We start from the raw sequence: 27398 nt of genomic DNA, 5'->3' as shown, positions 1-27398 counted from the left end.
TTAAACACTTGTCATGGATATCTTGAAGATTTTTAAGCATACAAGGAAAAAATCCTAACGCGAATGCCCAGTATGAAGCAGAATTTGGGAAGTGCGCAACCCCCTTGTAACAATGCTGGATAATCTTCTACTGTATCTGAAAAATTTACCCTTCAAATTATACTTCAACTAGCTGTTACCCACAGCTTCGCTCGCGAGGATTTCGTAAGTTGATAAAAGTAATTGTTCCTTGGTACTGCACTAAGACATTATCTGAAAATCCCTAAAGTATAAAAACTCACCGAAAAATTGCATTTCATTTACTCCAGAACCTCTTTGTAAACCACATTTGTGGCATTGCGTTTTGGGGTTAAGATGACCAGGCTACTGGCAGAGCTAAATCTGGAATATGCTACATGGAACTCTACATGCGAGAAACAGTCCTCCTTTAAGTCGTAAAAGAAGAGTTTCTTTATTTCTAAAGAAGATTCCAAATACCAATTTTCACGTCTGTAATATTTAAGTTTATGAAATATACTATAGATATACTCATTTTTAAAACTTCCCCACTCCTTCGCTGAGTGGTCAGCGTTGAGGCCTTCGGTTCACAGGGTTCCGGGTTCGATTCCGGGCTGGGTTGGGGATTTTAATCACATGTGATTAATTCTTCTGCTTCGGAGACAGGTTGTTCGCGTTTGTCCCAACACTCTCATCTTCATATTCACTCAACACACCACATTACCAACCACAATGGGAACACGCAATAGTAATTGCATCCCAATACATATGGTTGGTGTCAGGAAGGGCATCCAGCCGTAAAACAGGGTCAAATCCGCATGTGGGACACAGTTCGCACCCGCGACCTCACAGGTGTGGGAAAAGAGGTAGAAGAAGATACTCGTTTTAAAAATTCACCTGCTTTTTTATTATTTCACCCTCTTAAGTGGATTTTAAAAAAAAATGTGTTGATTTATTTTTAAAGGAGATTCCAAACACCAATTTTCATGTCTGTAACATGTTAGGTTTTTGTGATATATTGCAGATAATCTCGCTGTTGTAGAATACTGGAGCCGACGTTGCCATGGTTATGGCAGTTCATGTCTTTATCCAATTTCTAGAGCAGGGGTAGTGTGGTGCCAATATCTCCATTACGGTTGGTTTTAGGGCCTTAGAACATGGTTTTTGGGCCCATAGGGCTTACCGTGTTTTGTCCTTTGCATCAAGGGGCTTAAAATGAGCTTTGTCTCGTCCTTGTACGACAAATTTGATTTCACCTATATTAGCCTATTATTTTTATATCTCCCCCCGTCGCCCCCCCCCCCCCCCCCGCGAATTGTTTTGAAATTAAAATACAGCCCATGTTACTCACTGGCAATGTAGCTTTCTATAGGTGAAGTAATTTTTAAAATCGGTTCAGTAGTTTTTGAGTCTACCCGTTACAAACAAATATATAAATTTTTCCTCTTTATAATATTAGTTTAGATAAACTCTTCAATAGGATGAGATTGCTAACAAACTTTTGTGCAGGGAGATACGGTGCTATAGGCACACTTCGAGAAAATCGCATTGCTAAGGATTGTAACCTGAAATCTTCCGGTACCATGAAGACAGAAAAACGGGGTATTTATGATTACCTGAAGAGCTTGGAGGAAGATGTTCAGGTTTGCCGCTGGGTAGATAATTGAGTCGTAACCGTAGCATCTACATACTATGGAATGCACCCTGAAAAACACGTACTTGTTATGTGAAAGAAAAAGGTCAGGCAAGAGGTGGAAAAATCTGAGTGTCTCAGCCATACATGATTTCTCAGTACAATTTGGGTAAGGGAGGTACTGATCATATGGGTCATAACTTGACAGATGTGCGAGTTGGAATACAAGGGGAAAAGTGGTGGTGGGGAATTTTTGCCTGGCTCGTCGATGTAGGAATGCATAATGCATAGCAACTGAAACACATGTCTGGAGAAGGCATTTCTCACCTTGATTTTCGACGAGCAATTGTCCAGACTTACCTCACATGCTACAAAACTGCTCCCTTGTTTAGCAGATCTCATTGTTTTGGAGATAATGCAGTGCAGGAACTTTGGTACAATGCAATGCATCAACAGCCTTCTAATAGAAGTGAAGAGAAGAAGATGAACATCAGAAAATTGTGTATCAAGTTCAATGTATGTTTATGTGTAGACTGTTTTTCTGATTATCGTATGCAAAGGTAATAAGTAGTGTGTACTTTCCTTTCAGAACATCGCCATTAGTGCATATTCATAGGAACGGGTGACTTATCTTTGCACACACCACTGCTATAAATAATTCCTCATATATACTGTCTGACTGTCTCAAGGTGTAATAAGTGATTTGGGTAGTTTGTGAGATTTTAATATTATTATTTAATATATAAATTCACTTCCCCATACAATTAACAACTCAGGTCATCTCTAGCAAGAAAATCAAACATCTAGGTATTTTAATGAACGCAGGTTTTCGTGGCTCATTGTATTAACATAAAGAAATAAATGAACTGGATTAAAGCCACTATATATATTTATTTATTTAATAATAAAGCCAAGCTTTCAGCCAAATTGCATTAGCCTTCATCAGGGCATGTGAATTTCTTTGCTCACTGTCGGAGGCAAAACAGAAGCATACAGATCATCATAAGTGAGAAGTTTTAATTCTGGAGGGAACATGAGATGTGTCAGTTTCACTGTTTGTGACTGATGTTGGTCACTGCTGCAGTACATGTTTTATAACAGCGTCAAATCAATTTGGCACTTGAAAGATAAGGCAAAGCCTGCTGGTAGACCTATTGCATGTTGATTGACAGTTAGTACACTAGTGGAATGCAGAAGAGGGGAAGGGAAAAGAAGGGGTGCTTATTATGACAGACTTGACTAAGTACAGACAGTAGCTAAACAAATTAGTTCATTGCCAGGACATATTCCTACCGTTCGTGAACAAAGTGAATTATGCCGCTGAAACTTCTAACATGAAGTTTACAACAACAAGAGGAAAAACACAAGAGATTGTTCAGTGTTCATAGTTTTATGAATAAGGAAGCTGAGGATGGAAAGAATGAAACAGAAGAGCAATATAGAAGGGAGTTGTTGAAAGTACAACAAAAAATAGCAGATGCAACACAAGTGTTGTAGAGGACGGTCAAGAGAATTTTAACCAAAGAAGTTGACCATGCGGTTATAGTCACACAGCTGTGGGCTTGCATTCAGGAGGAAGTGGGTACAAATCACAGCGCTGGCAACCCTGAAAATGATTTTCTGTGATTTCCCATTTTCATACCAGGTAAATGCTGGGGCTGTACCTTAATTAAGGCCACAGCCGCTATCTTCCCAATACTAGCCCTTTCCCATCCCTCTGTTGACAAAATCCTTTGTTGTGTTAGTGTTACGTTAAACAAGTAGAAAAAATTAGCAGAACAGAGAAAGCACGAGACTGAAGAAACTTCATTTGGTACACCACAAAAAAAACGGAAAGGGAAAAAGTATGTAACGAATTTTTTAAGATTTCGACGCACAATCCATGAATTTTACATTCTTCACAAAACAACTCTATCAATATCTAAATTACAACCTGTGTTAGGAAAGGGGATTGGTTTCCAAGGAGGTTGTATCAGTTTGAGAAGTACTGTAAAAGAGTTAGGCTTCAACTGGAAGAAGATTAGAAATAAAAGAAGAGTTTTAATCGAAGTTGCCTACACAGTGTCAACTCGAAAGAACTGCACCAGGCCTCTCTGAAGGCCACACGGTATGACATGACACGACAGTAGTAATCTTCTGAATAAATTTGTGAGTGAGTTGCTGCAGAAACTGGGTGTACTTCTGACAACTGATGGGTAATATCCAACAAGGAGATTAGCAGGCGACACAAGACAGGATGCTCCTCAGCTTCTTACGAGATTTGCTCAAGCGCCAATTTGTTTTGAGGCAATAATACCAAGGAACATGTCGGGTCATTTGTGCATTGCAGTTGTTATGGATAAACATTCTAAAGCCTACAAACTGCTAAAACTTTGTACTGTTCAGTTAGTGAAGAGGACATCTGTTTGATTCCTAATGAAACCCTTAATGACATTTCTTAACACAATCACTTAAGAAAATCTCTTTATTCTCACGCCTTACATTCCTTCAAACCAATCACTCCACAATATCATACGTGCTACAAAAGCTATCGTAAGAGGACCACTTTTTTAAACAGTGCACTAGACAATGACCGGCAAACAATCATAAGCGACATCATAACTTTAATAAGTTCCTTTTTGCTACAATTGAATAATATGACAATGAGGTGAAACATTCATTTCTAGAGTAGAATAAAAACCAAAACTGCCTAAACTCTAAGTATTCCATTCAGTAATTGTTTTTATCATCCCCTGTAAAATTCATATTTTCTCGCTTACGATACTTTGCTTTTCCAGGGATGATATGAAATTAAAGACACCACTACCGCCCCGCGTTCCATATATGGCATGGGCCTATTCTTGGAAGTTACATGGTTATGAGGGTTTGTAGGAGCTGTAGTAAGGATGTAAAGGAGAGGGCATATCTCTGGCAAGACCCCAACTAGAGTAAGGTTCCAGTACATGGGACCCTCACCAGGATTACTTGATTCAAGAACTAGAAAAAATCCAAAGAAAAACAGCTCGATTTGTTCTGGGTGATTTCCGACAAAAGAGTAGCGTTACAAAAATGTTCCAAAGTTTGGGCTGGGAAGACTTGGGAGAAAGGAGACGACCTGCTCGACTAAGTGGTATACGGACCCACAATGAAAATGATTACTTGTAATAAGTGGTATGTTCCGAGCTGTCAGTGGAGAGATGGCGTGGAATGACATTAGTAGACAAAGAAGTTTGAGTGGTATCTTTAAAAGTAGGAAAGATTACAATATGAAGATAAAGTCGGAATTGAAGAGGACAAATTGGGAAAAATATTTGTTTATAGGAAGGGGAGTTAAAACCAAACCAAACCAAACCCCATGGCACTACAGCCCTTGAAGGGTCTTGGCCTACCAAACGACCGCTGCTCAGCCTGAAGGCCTGCACATTACAAGGTGTCATATGGTCAGCACGACAAATTCTCTCAGCCATTATTCTTGGCCTTCTAGACTGGGGCCGCTATCTCACCGTCAGATAGCTCCTCAATTCTAATCACGTAGGCTGAGTGGACCTCGAACCAGCAATCAGGTCCATGTAAAAGTTCCTGACCTGGCCGGGAAACGAACCCGGGGCCTCTGGGTAAGAGGCAGACACGCTACCCCTACTCCACGGGGCCGGCGGAAGGGGAGTTAGGGAATGGAATACCTTACCACGGGAGATGTTCAATAAATTTCCAATTTCTTTGAAATCATTTAGGCCCGGTTTCTTCAACTCTATGTTAAATTTTACTTAACAAATGTTAACTAACAATTGTTATTAATTTAACACTTCGTTTAAAAGTACCCTGTTTCATGAACACATATCCAACATTACATAAAATAAACTTCACACACGACCTCCATAGTTCGCTCTCAGTCAACCACAGGCTTCCACACTGAACTAGTCGCTGTCAGACAGGCGAGAACGTAAGTAATCAGATGTGCCGCACTTCTCATTTTCATTACTTTACATCTCAAGACACAAAAACTTGCCTATTTTAACACTAACAACAGCTATCTTTCTTATTCTAGGGCCCTCTACTGCACATTCCACATTACGTCATCACGTTCAAATTTTCCACCTAACTTCTCAACAGGAAATGCCAATACTACACCAATAAGACGGCTTTAACATATGCTCGCTGTATTTCTTATACATCGTTATTATCCTATTGGAATGAACATTGTGCAATTCATTATCAAGCCTTCACGACATAACAGAATATTATATATTAACACATCACACAAAAAAGAAGAATTTTAACGCAAGTTTTTACTGTATCATCCCATGTGGACAATTTTAATTTTAATGTCAATGATATTCTTAAGTGCTGTGCTCAAAACAGTTCTGAATTCTTCACCATTTTAAATGACATATTCGGTTACCCGAATTATTTTAATGTGTTACTTTGTCCTTGTCCTTGTAGCTTTTTCTCAAAAGTTTTTATGGCTGATGATGTCTACAAGGTAGACGAAACATGTCCAGATATAATTAAAAATCATGTAAATATTTAGTTAATAAAGAATCTTAGTATTGTAAAGGTGGAACATTTGACCTAACCTTCAACACATATCCAACATTTGTTTCGAAACAGTTGTTAAAGACAAATGAACACATTTCTGTGAGATTTCAGAATGCGCTTGGCAGTGAGCGTCTTTTGTTTCTTTACATAAAGTGCTCCTAGTAGTGTGTTGAAATAGTATTTTGTCACACAGACACATGGTTGACATTATTATAGGTTATGGTTAGCGGAGACCGATAAGACGTAAACATGTCAAGTAAGAGGCAACCAGTACCAGTATTATGATGAATGCAAGACAAATGCTATAGTTTTAATTTAAAATTGTGCAAGTGTGCTTAAAAAATGAAAGAATGGACTGTTATATCAAAAATTCGATATAGCCTATAAGAGTATTCTTATCACTGGGAAAAAGTGATAACTGATATGGTTTGAATGATTTTCAGGCATTCTTTTATTGCGGGGAAAATAATGTAATGCCTTCTTAATGCTGCAATGGCAGCAGAAATTCTTTGAAGGATTCTACACAATCTTTTCTTGCACTCGTGTACATAGTCGCCTACAGTTAGGTGCATGAAAAGTGTCTCAAGCATAAGATCTAACAAGTAGAGGCCAGACCCTGCGGTTAACCGATTTCACCAAGCTTCAATGTACCTATGGGGAGACACTCAACAGTAACTCGTGTGTAAGGGTTTAAGTCAATACGCTTTCGTTTTCGAAAAAAAATGAGGTCAGGTGTCATTACACAGAATCCGCTTCGGACAAAGTGGAGGTGACAGAACACTAAAAGGCGAACAAATTTTACTTAAACATGTCAGGTCCACAACCTAGTAACTTCTAAAAAATTGATGAATCCCCGATTCCAGTGCAAGGCATATGTACTGTACTTGGGAGTTACATCACAGCGAAACTGAGTGGTGGCCTAGTGGTCACCGTACTTGCCTGCAAACCTCGTAGACGTGAGTTCAAGTCTCGTTGCAGCTATAACTGTCGTACAAAACAAATTAATATTTGAGGGAACATTAAGATAAAAATTGAAACAAAAATATTACGCAAACTGCAGTACACTTTATTTTCTACCTGAAATTAATATAGGCCTAAACGTTCTCACAGTTACTGCTGGATCTCTTTCTCTGTATATATATATTATATGAGGTAGAAAATAAAGTTCCACTGCAATTTGATTATTAATCTTATTTGCATTTTTACCTTCACATTCCCTGAAATAATAGTTTGTATAAAAAAGGATGGCTATGGCTGGACTCAAACTCACGTCGTCGCAGTTCGGAGACGAGTACGATGACCACTCAGCCACTGCTCCACTTGTCCGGGTTGCAACTCTTCAAGTATATACGTGTTGCATTAGAATCGGGGGATTCATCAATTTTTTGGAAATTATTAGGTTGCGGAGCTGACAAGTTTAAGTAAAATGTGTTCGCATTTTAGTGTTCTATCACTTCCATGTGGTCTGAAGAGGATCCTGTCTCATGACATTTGTCCTCATTTTTTTCGAAAACGAAAGCGTATTGACCTAAACCCTTATACACGAGTTACTGTTGAGTGTCCCTCAACAGGTACATTAAGCTCGTTGAAATAGATTGGATGCAGGGTGTGACCCCTCCTTGTATAATCTATAAGCAACTGCTGCACTAGAGACACTGATAAGTTTCAATCTGTTGGAAACTCTAACCTATTTTCAATATCGTCTAGTATCTTGTTCATTATGGCTTTGGTAATTAGAAATATTTCTTCTGACAACTCTAAAAAGTTGTTATTTCTTAGTATGGGTCATCCTTTGCCTTCTTCAGTTTATAAATAGTCTTCATACAGCAGTAAAGCTTCAAACTTATGTCTTCTACATGCCTCCATTTTGAAATTTTATTAGCTGTTAAGAGGTTTAACACAGGGCTGCTGCCAGGTTAATTTAACACAAGTATTAACAATTTGTTAGAGTTAACAATTCTTGATGAGACGACCATTTTGTTAAATTATGTGTTAAGCCTCCTTAACAGCAGAGTTAACACTTAACATTTGTTCAAGAAACCAGACCTTAATAAAAGGCTAGGAAAACAACAGATAGGGAACCTGCCTGCCACCTGGGCGACGGCCCTAAATGCAGATCAGTAGTGAATGATTGATTGATTTATTAAAAGAAAGAGTTGTTGTAACCTACAGCTTTATTGGGAAGTAATTCCAATACAAAATTGATATCTCTAGACAACAGTAATATACCCTACAATTAACATTAATAAACTACAGATACATTAGGCACCACAGTCTTGTTTCATCTTGTTTCTGGCTGTTGTTGTTTGGTTCTGAGAAGAACCGTTTGTACTCATGATCACGGTTGTGATGTATCCTCTATTTGCTGGGATATCTGCAAGAAAATTTCTTTTGGTCCAGCAGCTGATGTTGTTGCTTACTTAGCACCACCCGGGGGGTCACATGTAGGGCACTTTAAGGTTACACCTATGGACGTAAAGCAATGATGACCCCCAAGAGGCAGTGAATTGGCTAAATTCTCTGGACATTAAATTTTAAGTTATGTTACCATCCACTGATCCTTTGTCCAATTGTTGTTCTATCTACTTTAAGTGTATATAGTTTTAAGTGTTTATTTTATATATATAGTTTCTCTGTACCCTCTATACGCCATACGAAATACATAATAAAGTATTGATAGTTCTGCTTATTCACATAACCGGAGAGATGAAAATGTGCCTCGTCACTCATCATCATTTACGACATTTTCACTGAGAAAGCCCTTTGACTTTTGCAATCACAAGGACTCAACTTCTGCGCAGCCACCAATTTGTAGGTGTGGAACTTTAAATCCATATGCAAGATTCTCCTAACTGACCGTTCAGAAAAATGCAGAGTAGCGGCGTGTTGGGTGATGAATGTTCAGGACTATTCTGTAATGCTTGCCTCAATGCCTGGATGTTCTCAAGCGTACGAGCAGTTCTTCGCTTTCCTGTTGATTTCAGTTTAGATGTCAATGCAACTGTTATGAAATTGTCAACCGATAACAATGTCGTGTTGCAGCTGGAAACTTGACCATGTCAACCCACATGGATGTTGCCAGGATCTTTGCTGCATAACAGTTACAGAATCACATTCTTCACAGCAAATGCCCGATGCATGGCACTACAGGAACATTTCATTTTATTTACGTTGGTTGATGTGGAAACACCATCTAGCAGTTCTGCGTCAGCTGGTGGTTAATTATAGTGGCATCCAGTGGCTTGCATACTGCTAACACCACTCAAGTAGATTTGGTGATTGATGATCTGACTACAAAATCAACATTTATCAGTTCCTGTTTTGCAATTGAAATTGTAATGATTAGCAGTGATGGAACTAAAAATTCTTTGAATATTAATGCAAGGAAGAGTCTGGATGACGAGCATACTCCAGATGCTAAGAATTTAGAGCCTAATTTATTTATTTTTCAAATTTTACACATACAGTGAAACTCGGTTAAGAAGTTCCCGCATAAGAAGTTTTCCCGCCTAAGAAGTGTGATATTCTTGGTCCCTTGATCAGTTGCATTAAGACATATGTATATTTTTCCCGTTTAAAGTGTTCTGTTGTAAATATATTTCCCGCTTAAACAGTTCAGATTTTAGAGCCCCTTGAGATAGAAAACGTCCGCTCAAAGCAGCCCGTGGTTAGAACCCTCCAGTCTCCGCGCAAGTTGCACCCTGTGTTAGAACGTGCGCTCGCTCGCGGTGTGCGTCTGGTGTCACGGAACATGTGCGGGCCTGCCACGGCCATATGACGTCACGCTATGACAACACGGACAGCAGATGCTCACTCTCGACTTGTGGAATCGAATCGAACCTATCAGTCAAAATTTCCACTCCACCGTTCCATCTAGCGGAATAAAATCGAACGGGATTCTACGTAAGAAACATAAAGTACGCAATGAATGATTTGATAAAACTTTAATGCAGTAATTTGCGGGCCGCGACAGGGTGAAGTCATTAATCGAGGTGGCCTAAACATTAATTAAAAACCGTAAAGTGCATTTGCCCACAACATTACTGTTAACCTACCACAAAACTGAATATTCTAACCTGTCTGATTTTTCATTCCCTTGCTTATTTCCTTCCAGGCATTCTGTCTTACGTTGTTGCAATAATACTTGTGGGCCTTGCCGTAGAGGAAATTACGTTTTTGAACTAAACTGATAAGATTTTCCGTGTCTATTATTAGTGAGGTGAATAAAAACAACTTCGCGACTCTATGCAGGAAACAGCCGATTTGCCAGCAGCCAGCTGATACACATGCCGCCAAACAGCCGACCGAAAGATCCCGATCGTTTACGAAGTTGAACGAATGTTGATATCCAACTGGGTGTTGAGGGAGGCACATACAGGCATTGCAATACCACGTGTTGGCATAAAATTGAAAGTTATTTTTAATTTTACCTTTATACGAGCTAAACATTGTATTATCGTGTCACTCGTAATTATTACATCGCATTATTAGAACGTAGCACAAGGATGAGGAGACATGAAATAAAATTCTCGCGGGGAAAGAAACTGTTTACGTTTAGATGTGCTATAGCGTTGCTACTGCACCTTTATCTCTCCCACGTAATACACCGGATATATTTCCATGCACTAATTTCTACCAACTTCGAACCTGTGTTTCTTTTCTTCATTACCTACAGCATGAAGAGGATTGAAGCGGGAAAATAAACTCAATACTGGCTTGGCCATGCGGTACTTGTGAAACAGCCAGAAACTACGCCCGTTGCCGTGACAACCAGTAGGAATGCAGGGGCGATTTAGGCCTAGGTTCTAAGAATCTCTTAAGAGTAAGTTGCTAGATTTCCCATTTGCTGCCGTTATCCTTGAAGCAGGTGTCAGGGGTGTGAGGAAGATAGAAAGCACATGCTAACAAACTAGTACACGTCTTGTCTTTGCTTCTTGTAAGCCTAAGCTACGGATTGCCGAGCATAGTGTAGCGTCGTAATTAGTATGAATAGGAGTAGGTGAAGTTAGTTGTACTTGTAATATCAACGTACAAGCTTTTTTTTTTTTAAAGTGAAAACGAGCGCAACTCAGAGGAAAGAGATCAAGCGAAAGGCACTAACAATAAAAGACAAAGTGGAGATTATAAGGAAAGTGGCGTCATCTACACTTTCTCGTGTTGCTTTGGCAAAGGAGCTGGGGGATGCCGCCGTCTACTTTGAACGTTATTATAGCGAAGAAAGAAGAGATCTCTGCTTCTGCAGGGAATACTTCAGCAAATTGTAAGGAAGTTAAATCTGAAAAGTACGATGAAATAGAACAAGTTCTGCTAATATGGTTTAAATAGCAACGAAGTTTAAACATACCTTTCAGTGGGACTATTGTGCAGGAGAAAGCCTCATGCAAATTAAGGGTACCTTTTACCGCGTCGAGCGGGTGGCTGGAACGCTTTAAAAATCGAGCCGGCCCCGTGGTGTAGGGGTAGCGTGCCTGCCTCTTACACGGAGGCCCCGGGTTCGATTCCCGGCCAGGTCTGGGATTTTTACCTGGACCTGGTTCGAAGTCCACTCAGCCTACGTGATTAGAATTGAGAAACTATCTGACGGTGAGATAGCGGCCCCGGTCTAGAAAGCCAAGAATAACGGCCGAGAGGATTCGTCGTGCTGACCACACGACACCTCGTAATCTGCAGGCCTTCGGGCTGAGCAGCGGTCGCTTGGTAGGCCAAGGCCCTTCAAGTGCTGTAGTGCCATGGGGTTTTTGGTTTTCGCTTACAAAACAATTTGTTGCGAAGCAGAGAGTGTAAGTTTGGAGGGAAGGGAAGTGTGGAAGGACATGGTTCTGCCTGCTAAAATAATCAAACCTTGCAACGTTCTTATATAACTTAATATGTTCTCTTCTCTTATCAAATATATTTATAATATGGTATGTTCAATTATTTTACTTTATCTCTAAAAATATTGTCATGATAATCGAATTTTTATATTGTGGCTTTCTGTAAGCAGTTCTTATATCGGCCTATTTCGGTATTGTTCACAAACAAGGAAATCTGTTGGCTGTGTGTTTCACATGTATTTCAAAGTACAGAATAAGTTTTTGGGTATTACCCCTTTTAAGAAGTTTCCTGCTTAAGAAGTTTTTTTTTTGCAGTCCCTTGAAAAACTTCTTAACAGAGTTTCACTGTAGTTCATCCCAGATTTGAATGTCAATTGTACTTTTGTACATTAGTTTTTATTATAATCTATCAGCTTCACAGCAAATTGCTTGTTTGTTTTTATGTCAATTGTGTGTTCGTACATTTGTTTACTTATTAGATGTACTACATTAAGGCTGAAGATAGCCAGCCAAGGCCGAAACTAGTCCCTAGTTTAGTAATGTAATTCAAAAATATTGCATATTATAGTATTGAAAAGGTGGGCCATTACGACATTAATTTAATAATTATTATTGTGATCACAATTCAATATGGATCAAAACCATGAAGTTTATATCCTATGTCTACTGACATTATGTGGAACCTGAAATACAGGGATATGTCCTCGTTTCTTAATTACTACCACATGCACAGGCTGGGATTCGAACAGTGGCTACCTTGGTGAGAAGCCAGGTGATGATATTGTAATTCACTTTATTCCATCTCATATATTCAAAACGATTTCAGGGGTAGTAGGTAAATATGAGACACTGAATAGGCAATGAAAAGTGGTAACTTAAATAGCACAGGTAAGCAAATGACAAGAACATTTCAAACGTAACATCACCGCATTAGATTAGCAACAGTTAGAATAATTGAAAGTAATTTCTCATGAGAATTACTGTAATACTACAAATAAAATTAAAGTGGAAAGGTTCTGTATCTTTGTTAAAAGACTTGGACTTATCAACAACTTTTAATGCTGTACATGTCAACAAGTGAAAGAATCCTGGTGTTTGGGTTCACTCTGATTACTGTACTTCTCTCTCTCTCTCTCTCTCTCTCTCTCTCTCTCTCTCTCTCTTTTTTTTCTTTTACATCACACCAACTCAGAGAGGTCTTTTTTTTATTTTTTTATTTGCTATTTGCTTTTGCTTTACGTTGCACCGACACAGATAGGTCTCATGGCGACGATGGGACAGGAAAGGTCTAGGAATGGGAAGGAAGCGGCCATGGCCTTAATTAAGGTACAGCCCCAGCATTTGCCTGGTGTGAAATGGGAAACCACGGAAAACCATCTTCAGGGTTGCCAATAGTGGGATTCAAACCCACTATCTCCCAGATGCGAGCTCACAGCTACGCGCCCCTCACCGCACGGCCAACTCGCCCATTCAGAGAGGTCTTACGGTGACATCAGGATAGAACTGGGGTAGGAAGAGGAAAGAAGCAACCATGGCCTTAATTAAGATACTGACGCAGTATTTGCCTCGTGTGAAAATGAGAAAACACAGGAAACCACTTTTAGGGCTCCCATCAGAGGGGCTCGAACCCACTATCTTCCTAATACAAGGTAACAGGTACATGTTTCACACACTCTGATTACTACTTGTGCCTTCTGTCACAATCTGAGGTAAACCTAGTTGTACTATATATCATCCGTCAACCTATCATGTTTTCACATTTTCATCCCCTTCCTGGTCTGAATCATGGTATGATGAACTGATGATGATAATAATAATTTCAGCTTTCAATGTAGAAAGATACTGTAAATGGTAGAAATGTTAGAAGCAATATATTTTGAATGCATTAGCAGTGTCAAGACCTAAGTGGCAGAAAAACAAGGATGGTTACAACAGAGAAGTACTTGTTCTTGTTAGTATTACTTCGACTTCCAATGTTTGTAAAGCATTTTAAATATAAAGGAGGAAAGAGAAATACTCACTGTAAAAAGAACCAACCTAAACAGCCTCAACGATCATACACACATGATAAATCCCTCCCCCTGTCTGCCTTACTAAATTAATTCAAATTTCAAACTTCAGCTTTTTAATTAAGCTGATGCAAAGTACAGTACGTGTGGAATGCATGTTAGATTCTCTGAATTTAGGCAGAGGTGTGTCAATCAGGACCTCACCCAATTACAAATGATTTCAGTGGTTCTGTCAATTATTTCTAGCCATATTATTAGAGATATAGTGATGGTGTTTGATGTTGTAAGGCAAGTATCCCTCGAAGTTTTGTTTTGTTCTGTTTGAATAGCCCTCCATACATTGTGCTTCTCCCAAGGCCCACGAGAGCGCAACAGTTGCAATATGCGGCAGACATGATGCGTCCTCTACTCCAACAGTTGCAGAGAATTATAAGTTAAAAACTTAAAAAAATGTATGCACAATACTCACTCATCAAACTACCACGCTTTTATGTGTCACATCATACCATCATATTTTACTCATTTCTTCTAGCCTTTAAGGAGAAAAGCAGTCCACTATTTGTATTTAGCCATGCAAGATTCTTTTATGCAATATTTGTGATATGTACTTTGCCCATTTGTGATTTTTGCAGCTGATGATGACGCAATAAGCGTCGAAACCGGTTCTAGTAATAGAATAAATAATATGTTGTGAACATCTTATACAACACGTTTTGTATTGAAAAGGTTGAACCTTCCCTAATTCTATTTGTGAGTTGCAGAGAAGGCGACTAACAGTGAAAAAGCATATGCTGTTCTGGAATTTCATTCCAGCCAATCTGTGACAACCATGCGACGAAACTTTAGAACAAAGTATCGGAAAGATACACCCAGTGCCAACTCCATTCAACGATGGTATCAACAGTTCAAAACCACGGGATATCTGTGCAAGGGAAAATCAATAGGCCAGCCTGGTGTGCCTGAAGAAACGGTTGAGTGTATGGGACGCAGTTTTGAACGTAGCCCACAAAAGTCAACTCGTCGAGCGAGCAGGGAAATGAATATGCCTCATTCGACCATTTGGAAAATCATAAAGAAAAGATTGTAGATACGCCCTTACCGTTTGCATCTGCTCCAAGCATTGTCACCGGCTGACAAAGTGAATCGTTTTGAGTTTTGTAGAAATTTTCAGGAGCGTATGGAAGATGATGAATTTTGTGACAACCTTGTCTTCTGTGATGAGGCAACATTTTCTCTAAGTGGTAAAGTTAACAGGCACAATGTACGAATTTGGGGGACTGAAAAACCCTGTACCTGTGTGCAGCACGTTCGTGACTCTCCCAAGCTCAATGTTTTCTGTGCCATCTCGAAATTTAAAGTTTACGGTCCCTTCTTCTTCACTGAAAACTCCATTACAGGGCACATCTATCTGGATATGCTGGAGAATTTGCTCATGCCACATTTGGAGACCGATAGCATGAACTTCATCTGCCAACAGGATGGTGCTCCACCTCATTTCCATGTTGATGTTCGTGCCTTTCTGAACAGCAGACTTCCAGAAAGATGGATCGGTCGTATCGGGAATGAAGATCACGCCCTCATGTCATGGCCTCCTCGCTCTCCTGACCTCACCCCTTGCGACTTCTTCGTATGGGTTAAGTGAAAGACGCAGTTTTTACACCACCATTACTGGCTGATCAACAGAAAACAAAAATTCGTGTTTATTTTTGAAGGAGATTCCAAATACCAATTTTGACATCTGTAATATCTTCAGTTTTGGAATACCAGGATCCTAATAAAAATAATTAAACCACTTTTTCAGTCATTTTAACCTGCCTTAAGTGTTTTTTTTCTGAAAACAAAAAGTGTGTTTCTTTATTTTTAAAGGAGATTCCAAATACTAATTTTCACGTCTGTAATATCTTCAGTTTTGGAGATACCAGCATCCTAATAAAAATAATTCAACCCTCTTTCAGTCGTTTACCCCTCGCCCCCCACCCTTAAATATTTTTTCCAAAAACAAAAAATACACGTTACTTTATTTTTAAAAGATTAAAAGTACCAATTTTCATGTCTGTAATATGTTAAGTTCTTGAGATATACTATAGATTGCTTATTTTAAAAATTCACCCCCCTTAACATTTCCCCGTAAGTGCGTTTTCAGAAAACAAATTATGCATGTTCCTTTAATTTTACAGGAGATTCCAAATACCAGTTTTCATATCTGTAACAGGTTACATTTTTTAGATATATTGTAGATATACTCATTTTAAAAATTCACCCCCTTAGTGACTCCTGTGTACCACCTCTTAAAATTATTTTTCCAAAAAAAAAAAAAATTTGTGTTTCTTTATTTTTAAAGATGATTTCAAATACCAATTTTCAAGACTGTAACATCTTCAAGTTTTGAGATATAAGATAAAAGGTACTCAACCTCTTTTTCACCTTTTTTTCACACCCCTTAAGAGGATTTTCCGAAAAAAAGTATGTGTTTCCTTATTTTTAAAGAAGATTCCAAATACCAACTTTTATGTCTTTAAACTGTTAAGTTTTTGAGAACAGATACACCATTTTAAAAATTCACCCCCCGCCCTTTTCACCCGCTTAGCGACAGAATAACCAAAAATCCTCCCTTAGTGAGCACTTACAATGTAATATAATGTATCCTCAAAATTTCATTCCTTTATGTCCAGTAGTTTTGGCTCGGCGATGATGAATCACTGTTGATAAACTTAACCATAATAGGTATTATGCTTGATCCTGTATTGACTTATCTGAATCTATTACAGCACTATTTAAAATAGTTTTACTTGAGTCTGCCTTGTCAATACACCTTATAATGATAGAAAACTATTTATTTTACCATACATGTTTCGGGAAATCATCCATTCCCTTCATCAGTGATGTCAGTTCAAAGAATAAAACAATTAACACTATCTTTAATTTTTTTCAATTTAAAGAAGTCATTTAAATTTAAATTTAAATTTAAAGAAATCATTCTCTATTCAGGTGAACTTATGGCCTGTTTCAGTCATATGCTGGCTCATGGCTGAATACTTGTTCCAAGTATGTTGACGATTGTTAAAAGCCTAGGCAAAGGGAAATTATTGAACGAAACGGAGAACTTGTACATTTATTTGGAACAAACTTATAATAAAAATAATAATCTTAACGATGTCATTGATAACAAAAATCCGTTATATGAGACAACTCCAAGGTTAATCCAGGCCGTAAGTCAGAATAAAGTTCTCAGTATTTTTAAATCACAGAACGCATGTGCTCCAACAGCCACGCCTAATGCCAGGCCCGCCCAATCCAATTCGAGTAAGACCTCTCAAGCAACAACACGGATGCACAATTTGAAACTCACTCCCCCTTCCCCTCCACGCTCCACCCCTCCGTTACAGCATCAATACTAGACTAGGAATAGCAAGCTTAGTCGTTCAGACACAACCGGAACAATTGGTCCCAGCTAACGTCGACAAGACAAGTAAGTTCATGTGATAAACACTCACTCTGCAATTATTATCATATTGGGTTCCACATTCATCATTCTAATTTCCCGTTTTTCCCTTATTCAGTTACAGACAACTCATATTCCTCCCAAAGTTGAACAATGCACCAATGGGAAGTTAATCAACAAGAATGACGTAATATTCCAAAATTTTATCCGATCAACAATAGTTTCCAACATACATGCTTCAACCTCAATACATAACCATGCTTCTTTCTAAAGGAATATTCAAACTGATTCATACCCTAACATGAACGACTTTAACCAAGGTTCCAGTTTTGTAACAATTCTTACGACTCAGGCGACCATAACAATTGAAGAAATCCCAACTCACGCTGTGATAAATCTCTAGTCAATACAATTTGAGAAACCCCAATTCACGCTGTGATCAATCCAATCTACAATTTGGATGTCTAGTCATTATAAAATAAATTAATTCATTGTTCGTAAATTCTGGCAAAGTTAATGTACATATTGTACATACTGTACATATTGTAAACTATGTAAAAAGCATAAGACCATTGTATTTAGTATTAAGTTAAGTTTACTATTAAGTTCCGATGTTTATAGTTTTAATTCTTGACCTTAAGATTTAGTATTAGGCTGAAGATGCCCATAACTAGCGCGAAACATGTCCCTAACTGGTGTTTTTAATTCATGTAGAATTTAATCACTAAAAATATATATTTGTATTGAAAAGGTGGACACAATAATTTTAATCTTGGAAGTGTTTTACTTACTCAGAGGTGCCAACCTCTGTAGTTGGTTATCAGTAATCTCTCCCCCCCGACGAATTTTTTTAAGTCAAATCTCTATAGTAACACTTCCTTTGCCCTTCCTGACAGTAATCTAATTTAAAGTATATCATATTACACAATAAAATGTGCACATTACCAGTTTTGTGATAAAACATTCTTTGTAGGTGAGCTTGTTTTGCACCCATCAGCTACTGTTCAGTGTACGTTTTCTTGAAGCATCCTCCCCACCGGTGATGGCATTTTTTCTTCTGAACCATAAGCGATTTCTGTGTAGCTGTACTTAATGTAGTCCCGAATTGCCTCATAATTTACATCAACATTGAAAACGCCTCCTGTGTGAGAGTTACTGTCCGGTAACATGTACAAAAAATACGTAAAGCTTTACAGTGGAGAAGAGCAATGAATTTCACAACGCTCACGGGTAGCAAAAGTCTGATGATGATGATGCTTGTAGTAAAGGGGCCTAATATCCAGTAACTATTGAATAAGGATCGTTGCCAACTCACAAGCAGTGAAACAACGAGGGATTGGACATTTTTCCTTCTTTCCTTTTTTCGTAATTTTTTATTATGTCACTTTTCCGTAATAATTTCACCTTTGACAGTAATGCCGTAATCGTGAGGTGAAATCCATAATAATTATGGACAATTCGTAATAGTTGGCATCTCTGCATTACTTCAGGATTGTGTTGTGCTTCTAATTTCTCAGGTTTCTTCTTCCTTTATTTTTCCTTTAGCGCCGTTTGTGAGCATTCAAATCCCTCTTTTCCTGATGCAGGATGCCTTCTACATATACTGCTACCTGATCCAAGATTCTTGGTTTTGTAGCATCACCTGCACAATAGTTTCTGCGGCAATTCTCCTTGCTCAGTTTCTAAACATCATCTCTGTGTTGACCAATGATAACATACAAAAAAATGTGTGAAGTACATTGTCAACATCATTGCAATAAATACACACCGAATCACTCGCTCTACCTACTCTGTGCAGAAATTTCCAGAAGTATCCGTGACCCGTCAAGAGCTGCATAAGATAAAAGTTAACCTCACTATGAGCTTGTGCAACCCAATCAGCTAAACATGGTATCAGCGGCTTAGTCCATTTTCCTCAAGGATCTTCCTCCCATCTTTGCTGCCATCGTTCCATTTGTTGCCTATAAGCTAGCTCCTTAGCACACTTCTTTCTGAGCTCCCCATGAGTTCACCAGACCTCTTGTCTCTCTAAGGCAAGTCAATCAATTGGTGTTACCGCTGCTACCGTAAGAACCGCAGGTTCGGATATTGTGTGATGATGATAACAACAACAACAATAATAATAATAATAATGTAACCACATATTAAGCATAATCTAGTATCAATTGTTCAAAACCTACCATACACAATCCCAGGAATGGTGATAGATGTTTCAGCAATATTGGTGGCTATCACTATCTTCCGTAGACCTCGTGGAGTATATCGGAACACCTTCAATTGCTCAGAGTTGGGAAGCGATCCGTACATAGGCAAGACCAACATTTTCACTGAAAACATATGCACATACGACTTTACCCAAACTGGAAGAGATCATTATATATTGTCACTACATTAAAATACAAAAATAAAAACTTAAAAATCTTTTTCACAAATGAGACTTTGCATAAGTACAGACATTTTTCAACTGCAGTCTCCCAAACTTTTCATCAATTTAAATACACTCGCATCACAAGTGTGAAACACTGTCTTGCACGGAAAAGGTACAACTTGTAAAATCAGCACGTTGGATCCTCGAATAGCATCACCAAAGGTTATATGACTGTAGAAAAACCACCAAAACTGATAGTGGTGCTATAACGAGGCGTACAAGGCATGATGAGGAGTGAGCTAGTTTGACGCTGCTTTCCTCACTGGGCTAGAAATTGCTATTGTAGCACAACCTGTCCTTTCAGTAATACCTTTTATAACATTATTTTTATGTTTAAATTGATGCTTTTATGGTCTAGATTAATAGACATGATATCTTTCAGGTCTATGCACTGTTTGAAAGAGACAAGCTACAGAGAAGCTTCACATTCTGCAAAGATTTTGCCCTTCTTCCTCAGAAGACAAACTTGACTGACCATGACTATTCTAACAACATCAACAGCTTTGGATTCAATTGACCATTGCTCAATTGATGAAATGGTACTCATGTTTGTCGCCAGATGGTATTACAGGTAATAAACAAGTAATAGACAATCTAGAAAAAACCATGATACTCAATAATTTACCAGGTATATTCCACTGGTCGAGATATGTAAATGACATTTTCACCATTATTAATCAATGTATCAGTGACAGTACAACCATCCTTAATAGGCTAAATACTTGTGACTCCTACATAAAATTCACAGTTGTATCTGAACAGATAGATCTTTAAATTTTATAGATCTTAAAATTAGGAGAAGCGACAACCATATAAACCATCTAAAATTTGAAATCTTCAGAAAATCCACCCAGACAGCCAACATGATCAGACAAGATTCACTGCATCCTGGCTCCCACAAAAAGGCCTCCTTTTATAGTATGATATACAGAGCCTTGAACATTCCCATGTCCAAGAAAGCTTATAAGAAGGAAATTAACATTATCCACACTTTAGCAAACCTTAATGGGTTTAACAGTAATTTTGCTGACAGAATTCTCAATACGATAAAAAATAAACCCACCACCACACTTGAAAAACAAAAAGAGAATACTGGTTTTGTCACCTTCACTTTCAACAGCAATAACCTATACCAAATATCAAACATGTTAAAAAGAGAACCTCAATGTTGCCTTTAGAACTAACAACACTTTCTAAACTTCTAAACTTTTTTATAAGACAAACACACTTAACAAATCCGACAAACATTTGCAATCAGGGGTCTACAAGTTGACGTGTAACCAGTGTGATACGAGCTATATTGGACAAACTGGGAGAAACTTTCATACCCACTACAAAGAACAAGTTAATGCAGCTAAAAACAAAAGATTTTCTGCTATGAGTGAACACATGAAAGATGATAATCAGTCATTCTCCACCATAGATAAGGATCTAGATATCCTACATATAACCAAAAAGGGAACTTTATTAAACAGGCTTATGTACTAGTGTTGACGACCCCATCGTACCAATAGCCTATATATGCTTCATTCATCTCATCCCTGACCCGGTCAAAGACTGGAAAACAGGTTGTAGGTAGGTTTTTCATGTACTAGTGTAGATATAAACACTGTGGATACAACAAACATTATATCTATAGGTTCAATTGTTTCTGAGAAAGTGAACCTGCAGGGAACTTATAAAATACCATGTGCTCACTCTTTTTTTTTTTTTTTTTTTTTTCCTTGAGTGACTACATTCGGTTCTATACTAGGTGAAAGACCACTATTCGGTTCTTGGCAAGTAACAAATGTCTGGTGTTGCTTTTATTCAGCATCCTCACTGTTAACCAGCAAGAAAAACTACACTTTCTAGAAGCTAAAAGCTTACTTCCCAAGGGTACAATTAACCCTGTCAAGTTTAGGAAATCAAGGCTTTTTCCATTCGCATGCAACTTTCCCCAACCTGCCACCAATGGCAAGAGCTCTTATTTGTGCTGAAAATCACTTCCATACACCACGAGGGATGACAAAGAATATTTTCAGGGCTGGAAAAAGAAAGTGTGATCATACAAATAGAAACAGCGAAGAACTGTGATGGCACAAGTGAAGTACTTTTACAATGATTTAATATGAGTAGTAGTAGTAGGAGTGAAATGGACTCAAGAAAGAAAAGACATCCATAGCGCTAGAATGAAGGAATACTGGGCTAAGAGGAAAAGAGCTCACCAGAGTTAAGAACAACGTGGTCCATCGAAGGCCTAAATGAAGAAGAAGAAGAAGAAGAAGAAGAAGAAATATGGATATCCGGCAACAGCTTGGATTGGAAAGAAGCTTGCTGGAGACTCTAGAAGTGAAGAGATTGCAATGGTATGGTCACATGAAAAGAATGGACCCTCACAGGACTCCTCGAACATACTTTGACCACAATGTTCCTGGGAAGAGACCAAGAGGAAGACCTCATGATATTTGGGAAAAATAGATATTGAAGGACCTTGAAATTAGAGATGTGAACTAGATGGTTTGAGCAACATCTGTGGATGGATACGACAAACTGGAGGAGGCTCGTACACAACTGCATCTGGCTTGCAGGAGCGAAGAAATTATGATGATGATTATGGTGGTCAGTGTGATGAATCATTTTGGCAATCTAGGCTGAGTGAACCTCCAATCAGCCCTCAGTTACAGGTAAAAATTCCTGACCTGCCAATTCAAACTTGGGCCTCTGGGAAAGAGGCAGGCATGCTAACCCTAGTCTGCAGGGCCAGAATTACTAATTCTAGAAGTGAGAAATATGTGTAGGCACAGAAGTATACTGACATGTATGATTACTAATTGAATAGGATAAAGTACGAATGTCTACAGATATAATTTACGATTTTCATAATACCCGTGTTGATTTCCCAGTTTCAGTAGCTTTAATTTTAAATAAGCACACTTCCATCAAATCAACACTTTTAAAATGTATGTAGAATTTTATTCTATTTTTTTACAATAGTACCGGTACCAGTTACTAAGACCATCCTCAGCTACAGTGAATAACCTTAAAAACTATGCATCACTACAAATTACATAAATGATAAAAGCTCTGTATTATAAAGTTACAATCCTAACTCTCTAGGTTTCGTCTTTCTGAATTAGGAATACCATTTAAATGCCAATTTTTCACACTGTAAAAATTTTTGTTTTTTGTCCTACAACTTTTATCAAAAACACATTAAAATACAGATTTAAGAGTCTTACTCTTCACTCAAACTTTCACCAACTTTAATGGTAACTATTAAAAATGTATCCGCTCTCTAATTTAGTCTTCTTGTGAATGTAGCCTCTTGTTTTCAATATAATGCTATCAGTGAATAAAGTATAAATCTATAATAAACACTTTCTGAAATATCAAGTATTTGAGATACAATAAACTGCCTAAATGTCGTAGTTTTGTTTTAGTTCCCTTAGTTTGAAAGGTGGCTGCAGAATGTAGTCATAGGTGGAATGTTATCGAGAAAATTCTTTGTTTTTATCATGTGACAAATGCGCCAGCTAGAAATTGGGAAATGAACCACATTTCATAATTGGTTTCGGAAATAGGTTTGATTTGAAACAGGATTTTTTCCTTTCCCATGTTGACCTTCTTAATGGATTACTATAAGATGACTGTAAAAATGAGAAAGAATAAAATTCTACATCAATTTTAAAAGTGTTGATTAGGTGGAAGTGTCCTAATTTTAAATTAAATGTCTACAGACAGTTAAGTCATTTGGACGGTTCACACAGAGATTGCATAATAAATGTTATTCCCTTTCTAATACCCAGTTGTCTTGCAAGAATCAATACTAGATCAATCACTGTGTATTTAAGAATACTTGAAAGAAACATACGTATGTCAGTAGATTTATAGGCATGCACAAATTCCTCCTTATGACAAAAATCTAACATTCTAGAATATTTTCCCTGATAGCAGTTGGAAGTAACACTATACAAGTAACATTATATTATTACAATCTAAGTCCCATAAATACATAGTAAATTCATCCTAGACTATATATATCATAAGTCTTATGATATGTCAATTAAAGGGAAAGAGAGTATATGAAAGTAGCAGAACCAAAGTGTAAACTTACTTTTGTCTCCCTTGATTCGGTCTGAGTGCTCCTTGAGTAAACTGACAGCCTGATCAACTTCTTTGTGACCAGTTAAAAAGGCCAGAATATCACCAGGTGTCTCTTTCAAGTGAATGCTCATTGCTGTATCAACTACAGCTTTGATATAGTCAGGTACAGGCTCTGAAACACGATTTTAAGAATGTACATATTGCTAGTGGCTTGTTGGAGCAATAGCCCAGTTTATTCAGAATACTTAAACATATTATAATGAAGTGTGAAACCAGGTTATTAAGACTTCTTCTTCAATAAAGTCAGCAAAGCAGCCTAGATGGTGTGTCGTTATACGATGTTCTTTGAAAATACTGTATCACCATCTCGACCTTCCTCACTCGTTTTGTTAATGACTACCTGAACATCTGTTGGAACCTTTTCACCCAGCTGAACACCAAATATAGCTGTGGTGGATGTTGTACGATTTGTTGCAAATGAAAGCGAAGAACACAGCAAAAAATAGTGGCATCACAAGTGTGCAATTTAAGGTGAGCGTGGAGTCGGCTGTTCATTTTATGCAAAGACATGGAATCGATGAACAATGAGGGCTCAACATTTAGCACATGATTATGCAGACAAAGTACGGTAATGGAATTTCATCACTTTGACATCAAACTTTGACAAGAATGATTTTCCCCCATCTCAAATGGGAAGTGGGGACCAAACATCAGTATTTTTTGATATATTGCAAGAATGACAGTGCATAGGTGGAGTGCATCTAGTATATTAATTAAAAGGGCAGATGCATAGAAACCAAACTGTATCTTAATAATGTTGGTGGTTGTAGCAGATGGTACCATCCGACATTCTTAAATCTTATACATACTACACCAAAGTGCAATCTCCTTGTTGGCACTGTCGTAAAAACGCACAAAAAAAAAAAGGTAGATGTCAGCTGATTTTATGAAACTGTGGCTGCAAATTGTACAGAATCGACACCTTGAAGTTTTACTTTGTAAACAAGCTACGCTTGTTCTTGAATTCTATCCTTGGGTCTCAGACAAGATGTGCTCTCCCACATTTTCTCCCAGTTGGCTCACTTAGCGCCATCTGCTGTTGCCGTTTTACCCCATTTTACAAAGTCAGTGAAAAATGAAATGTCTCATTTCAACACAGTTGTGATCATAATAGCAGCCACTAGATGTTTTGGTTAACCCTTTGAGGGCCAAGCATTTTCATACCCGTCGAGTGCCAAGTGGGGTACAATATGGACTCAAAGTTATATTTAATTATACATGCATTTTAAAATCAGTACACTTCATAAATACCCCCCTCCCTCCCCCCCAAAAAAAATCAATTCTACAGCCACATTTAATGTACTGATGAAGTTAAACAAAATGTATTGCAAGTTGAACAAGTAAAAAAAAAGAAAAAAAAAAATCAGAAAAACACACAGTACAAGCAAACACCGACTAGCTATTGGTACATTTCTGTTCAGTTCTCATTTGAAACACTTGAAACAAACTTTCTATTTTACATTTTTACATTTATATTTCAGAATATTGTTACCCACCACATTTCATTTCAGTCCTCATTTTCAGCAGTTCTCACACTTGAAGCTGTCCGTTTTCCTTGCATGTTCTTTGCAGACCCACTTGTGGCATGCTGAGTACGTGAAATCAGAATTTCTATCCTTGGGTCTCAGACAAGATGTGCATCTCCTGCATTTTCTCCCAGTTGGCTCACTTAGCTCCATCTGCCGTTGCCGTTTTACCCCAAATGTTGCAGCAGCCCTTATAATATGGGTATGGAGACTTGGATTTTCAATGATGCGTCATTCCATAGGTGGCTTCACGACATGTTTAGAGAGCTCAATCAAAAAATATCATCTTTGGTCATTTCTTCCACTCATCCAATCAGATTTAGCAAACATGAATACAATATATACGTTCAGAGCTGCTGTATCCAGTATACTGATAAAAAGACGGATTGGCCATCTTCTGAAATGTACCAATAGTATGTCGGTGTTTGCTTGTACTGTGTGTTTTTCTCATTTTTACTTGTTCAGCTTGCAATATGTTTAGTTTAACTTCATCAATACATTAACATGTGTACCTTTGTACCATCTGGTCAACAGTACTCCACCCTTTATTTTGTTATAGTGAGCATTGATTTCAGAAATTCTTTTTGCATGGTTCTCTAGTATTGTGGCATCATGGTGTTGTGTTGACAGAAGACTCTCACATTTCTTTGGTTTAGGTACATACAAAACTAGAGTCAGTAAATGCAAACAGGGAAGATTTCACTGGCATTCTGTTATTGACCAGCTCCATGGGTATGTCTTTCTTGTTCTGTCTCATTGTTCCTGTAAAAGTCAGGTTATGCTGGGGAAGCTCCTGTGCCAGATCAAAGTCTGTGAAGAAATTTTCTACTGTTATGCCATGCCCTGTTCCGTACATGTGATGAACCAAATCAAGAACAACTCTTTTTCCTTGCCCTTTCTCAGATTGTGAATGAACTTTCCCCAGATACACCTGAAAGTTTACAGTGTAAGGGTACTTCACATCAGCGAACACCCACACTTTTATTCCGTATCTTTCAGGTTTTGATTTCATGTAAACTCTGAAAGGGCATCTTCCTCGAAATGACATCAATTGTTCATCAGCACCAGGCTCAAAACACTCCACACAGTTTCTAGCAAATTTATTATGCACATCCTGTAGAGCTGCCACTTTGTTTTCTCGCTTCCATTCTTCTCTTGTAGATTTATCATCAAAGCGAATAAGGACGTCTAGAAGCTTGAATCTAGCCTTGGACATTGTTGCGGCGTAAATATCCCATCTAACCATTTCGTCTGTTGTCCACATTTCGTCTATGTCCTCGCAATTGTCCCTAAAAGCTCCTGCCACAAGCAATATTCTGCAAAAAGCTTTCATTTTGACATTATCTGTAGGAACAAAATTTATTTTCTCACAAGGGTGATTTTTGTTCCATTCATCGACCAACCTTTCACCTTCTTCGTTAGTACGCAAAACTATTTCATCTACTACATCGTCTGTTATTTAGAGAAAGCAACAATCTTGTATCGACTCAATATTGTGCGATTTTCTGGTTAGACCAGGTGGAGAGTTCAGTACATTAGCAGCAGGTCGTCTTGAAGCACGTGGTGCTTTCTTTGAGCATGTAAATCGACCGTGAGGAAGGAATATATCCTCATCATCACTCTTATCACTAGAATTATTATCGGTTACACTGAGGGTACCAATATAATGGTCGCCCTCGTGTGCTAAGTTAGGCTCGTCAGTTAGCTGGAAAATTTATATGTCCAATAACGGACCATTATATTGGTATTATAAATTTACTCATTCAGGACAAATATTTTAGGTTCCCTATGGGAATCAACATCTACATCATTACACTGAGGGTGTCGCTTTCTTCATCTACTTCTTCAATACAATCTTCTTCTGAAGAAGAGTCATCATATTAACAAAG

General features: G+C 38.1%; 1 protein-coding gene across 2 annotated transcripts in view; it reads right to left on the bottom strand.

The window, feature by feature from the left end:
• LOC136877228 (probable ATP-dependent RNA helicase DHX35) overlaps positions 1 to 27398 on the bottom strand; it is a 253925-nt gene that overhangs the window by 58371 nt on the left and 168156 nt on the right. For both annotated transcript variants that reach the window (XM_067151082.2, XM_067151083.2), the window contains exons 7-8: positions 23934 to 24095; positions 19590 to 19736 (exon numbers count right to left, since the gene is read on the bottom strand). In XM_067151082.2, the coding sequence (XP_067007183.1) occupies positions 19590 to 19736; positions 23934 to 24095 (309 nt within the window). The remainder of the gene's footprint in view (positions 1 to 19589; positions 19737 to 23933; positions 24096 to 27398) is intronic.

Source organism: Anabrus simplex, chromosome 7 (assembly GCF_040414725.1).
Source record: "Anabrus simplex isolate iqAnaSimp1 chromosome 7, ASM4041472v1, whole genome shotgun sequence".
NCBI lineage: Eukaryota > Metazoa > Arthropoda > Insecta > Orthoptera > Tettigoniidae > Anabrus > Anabrus simplex.
This window is presented reverse-complemented; position numbering and strand designations above follow the sequence as displayed.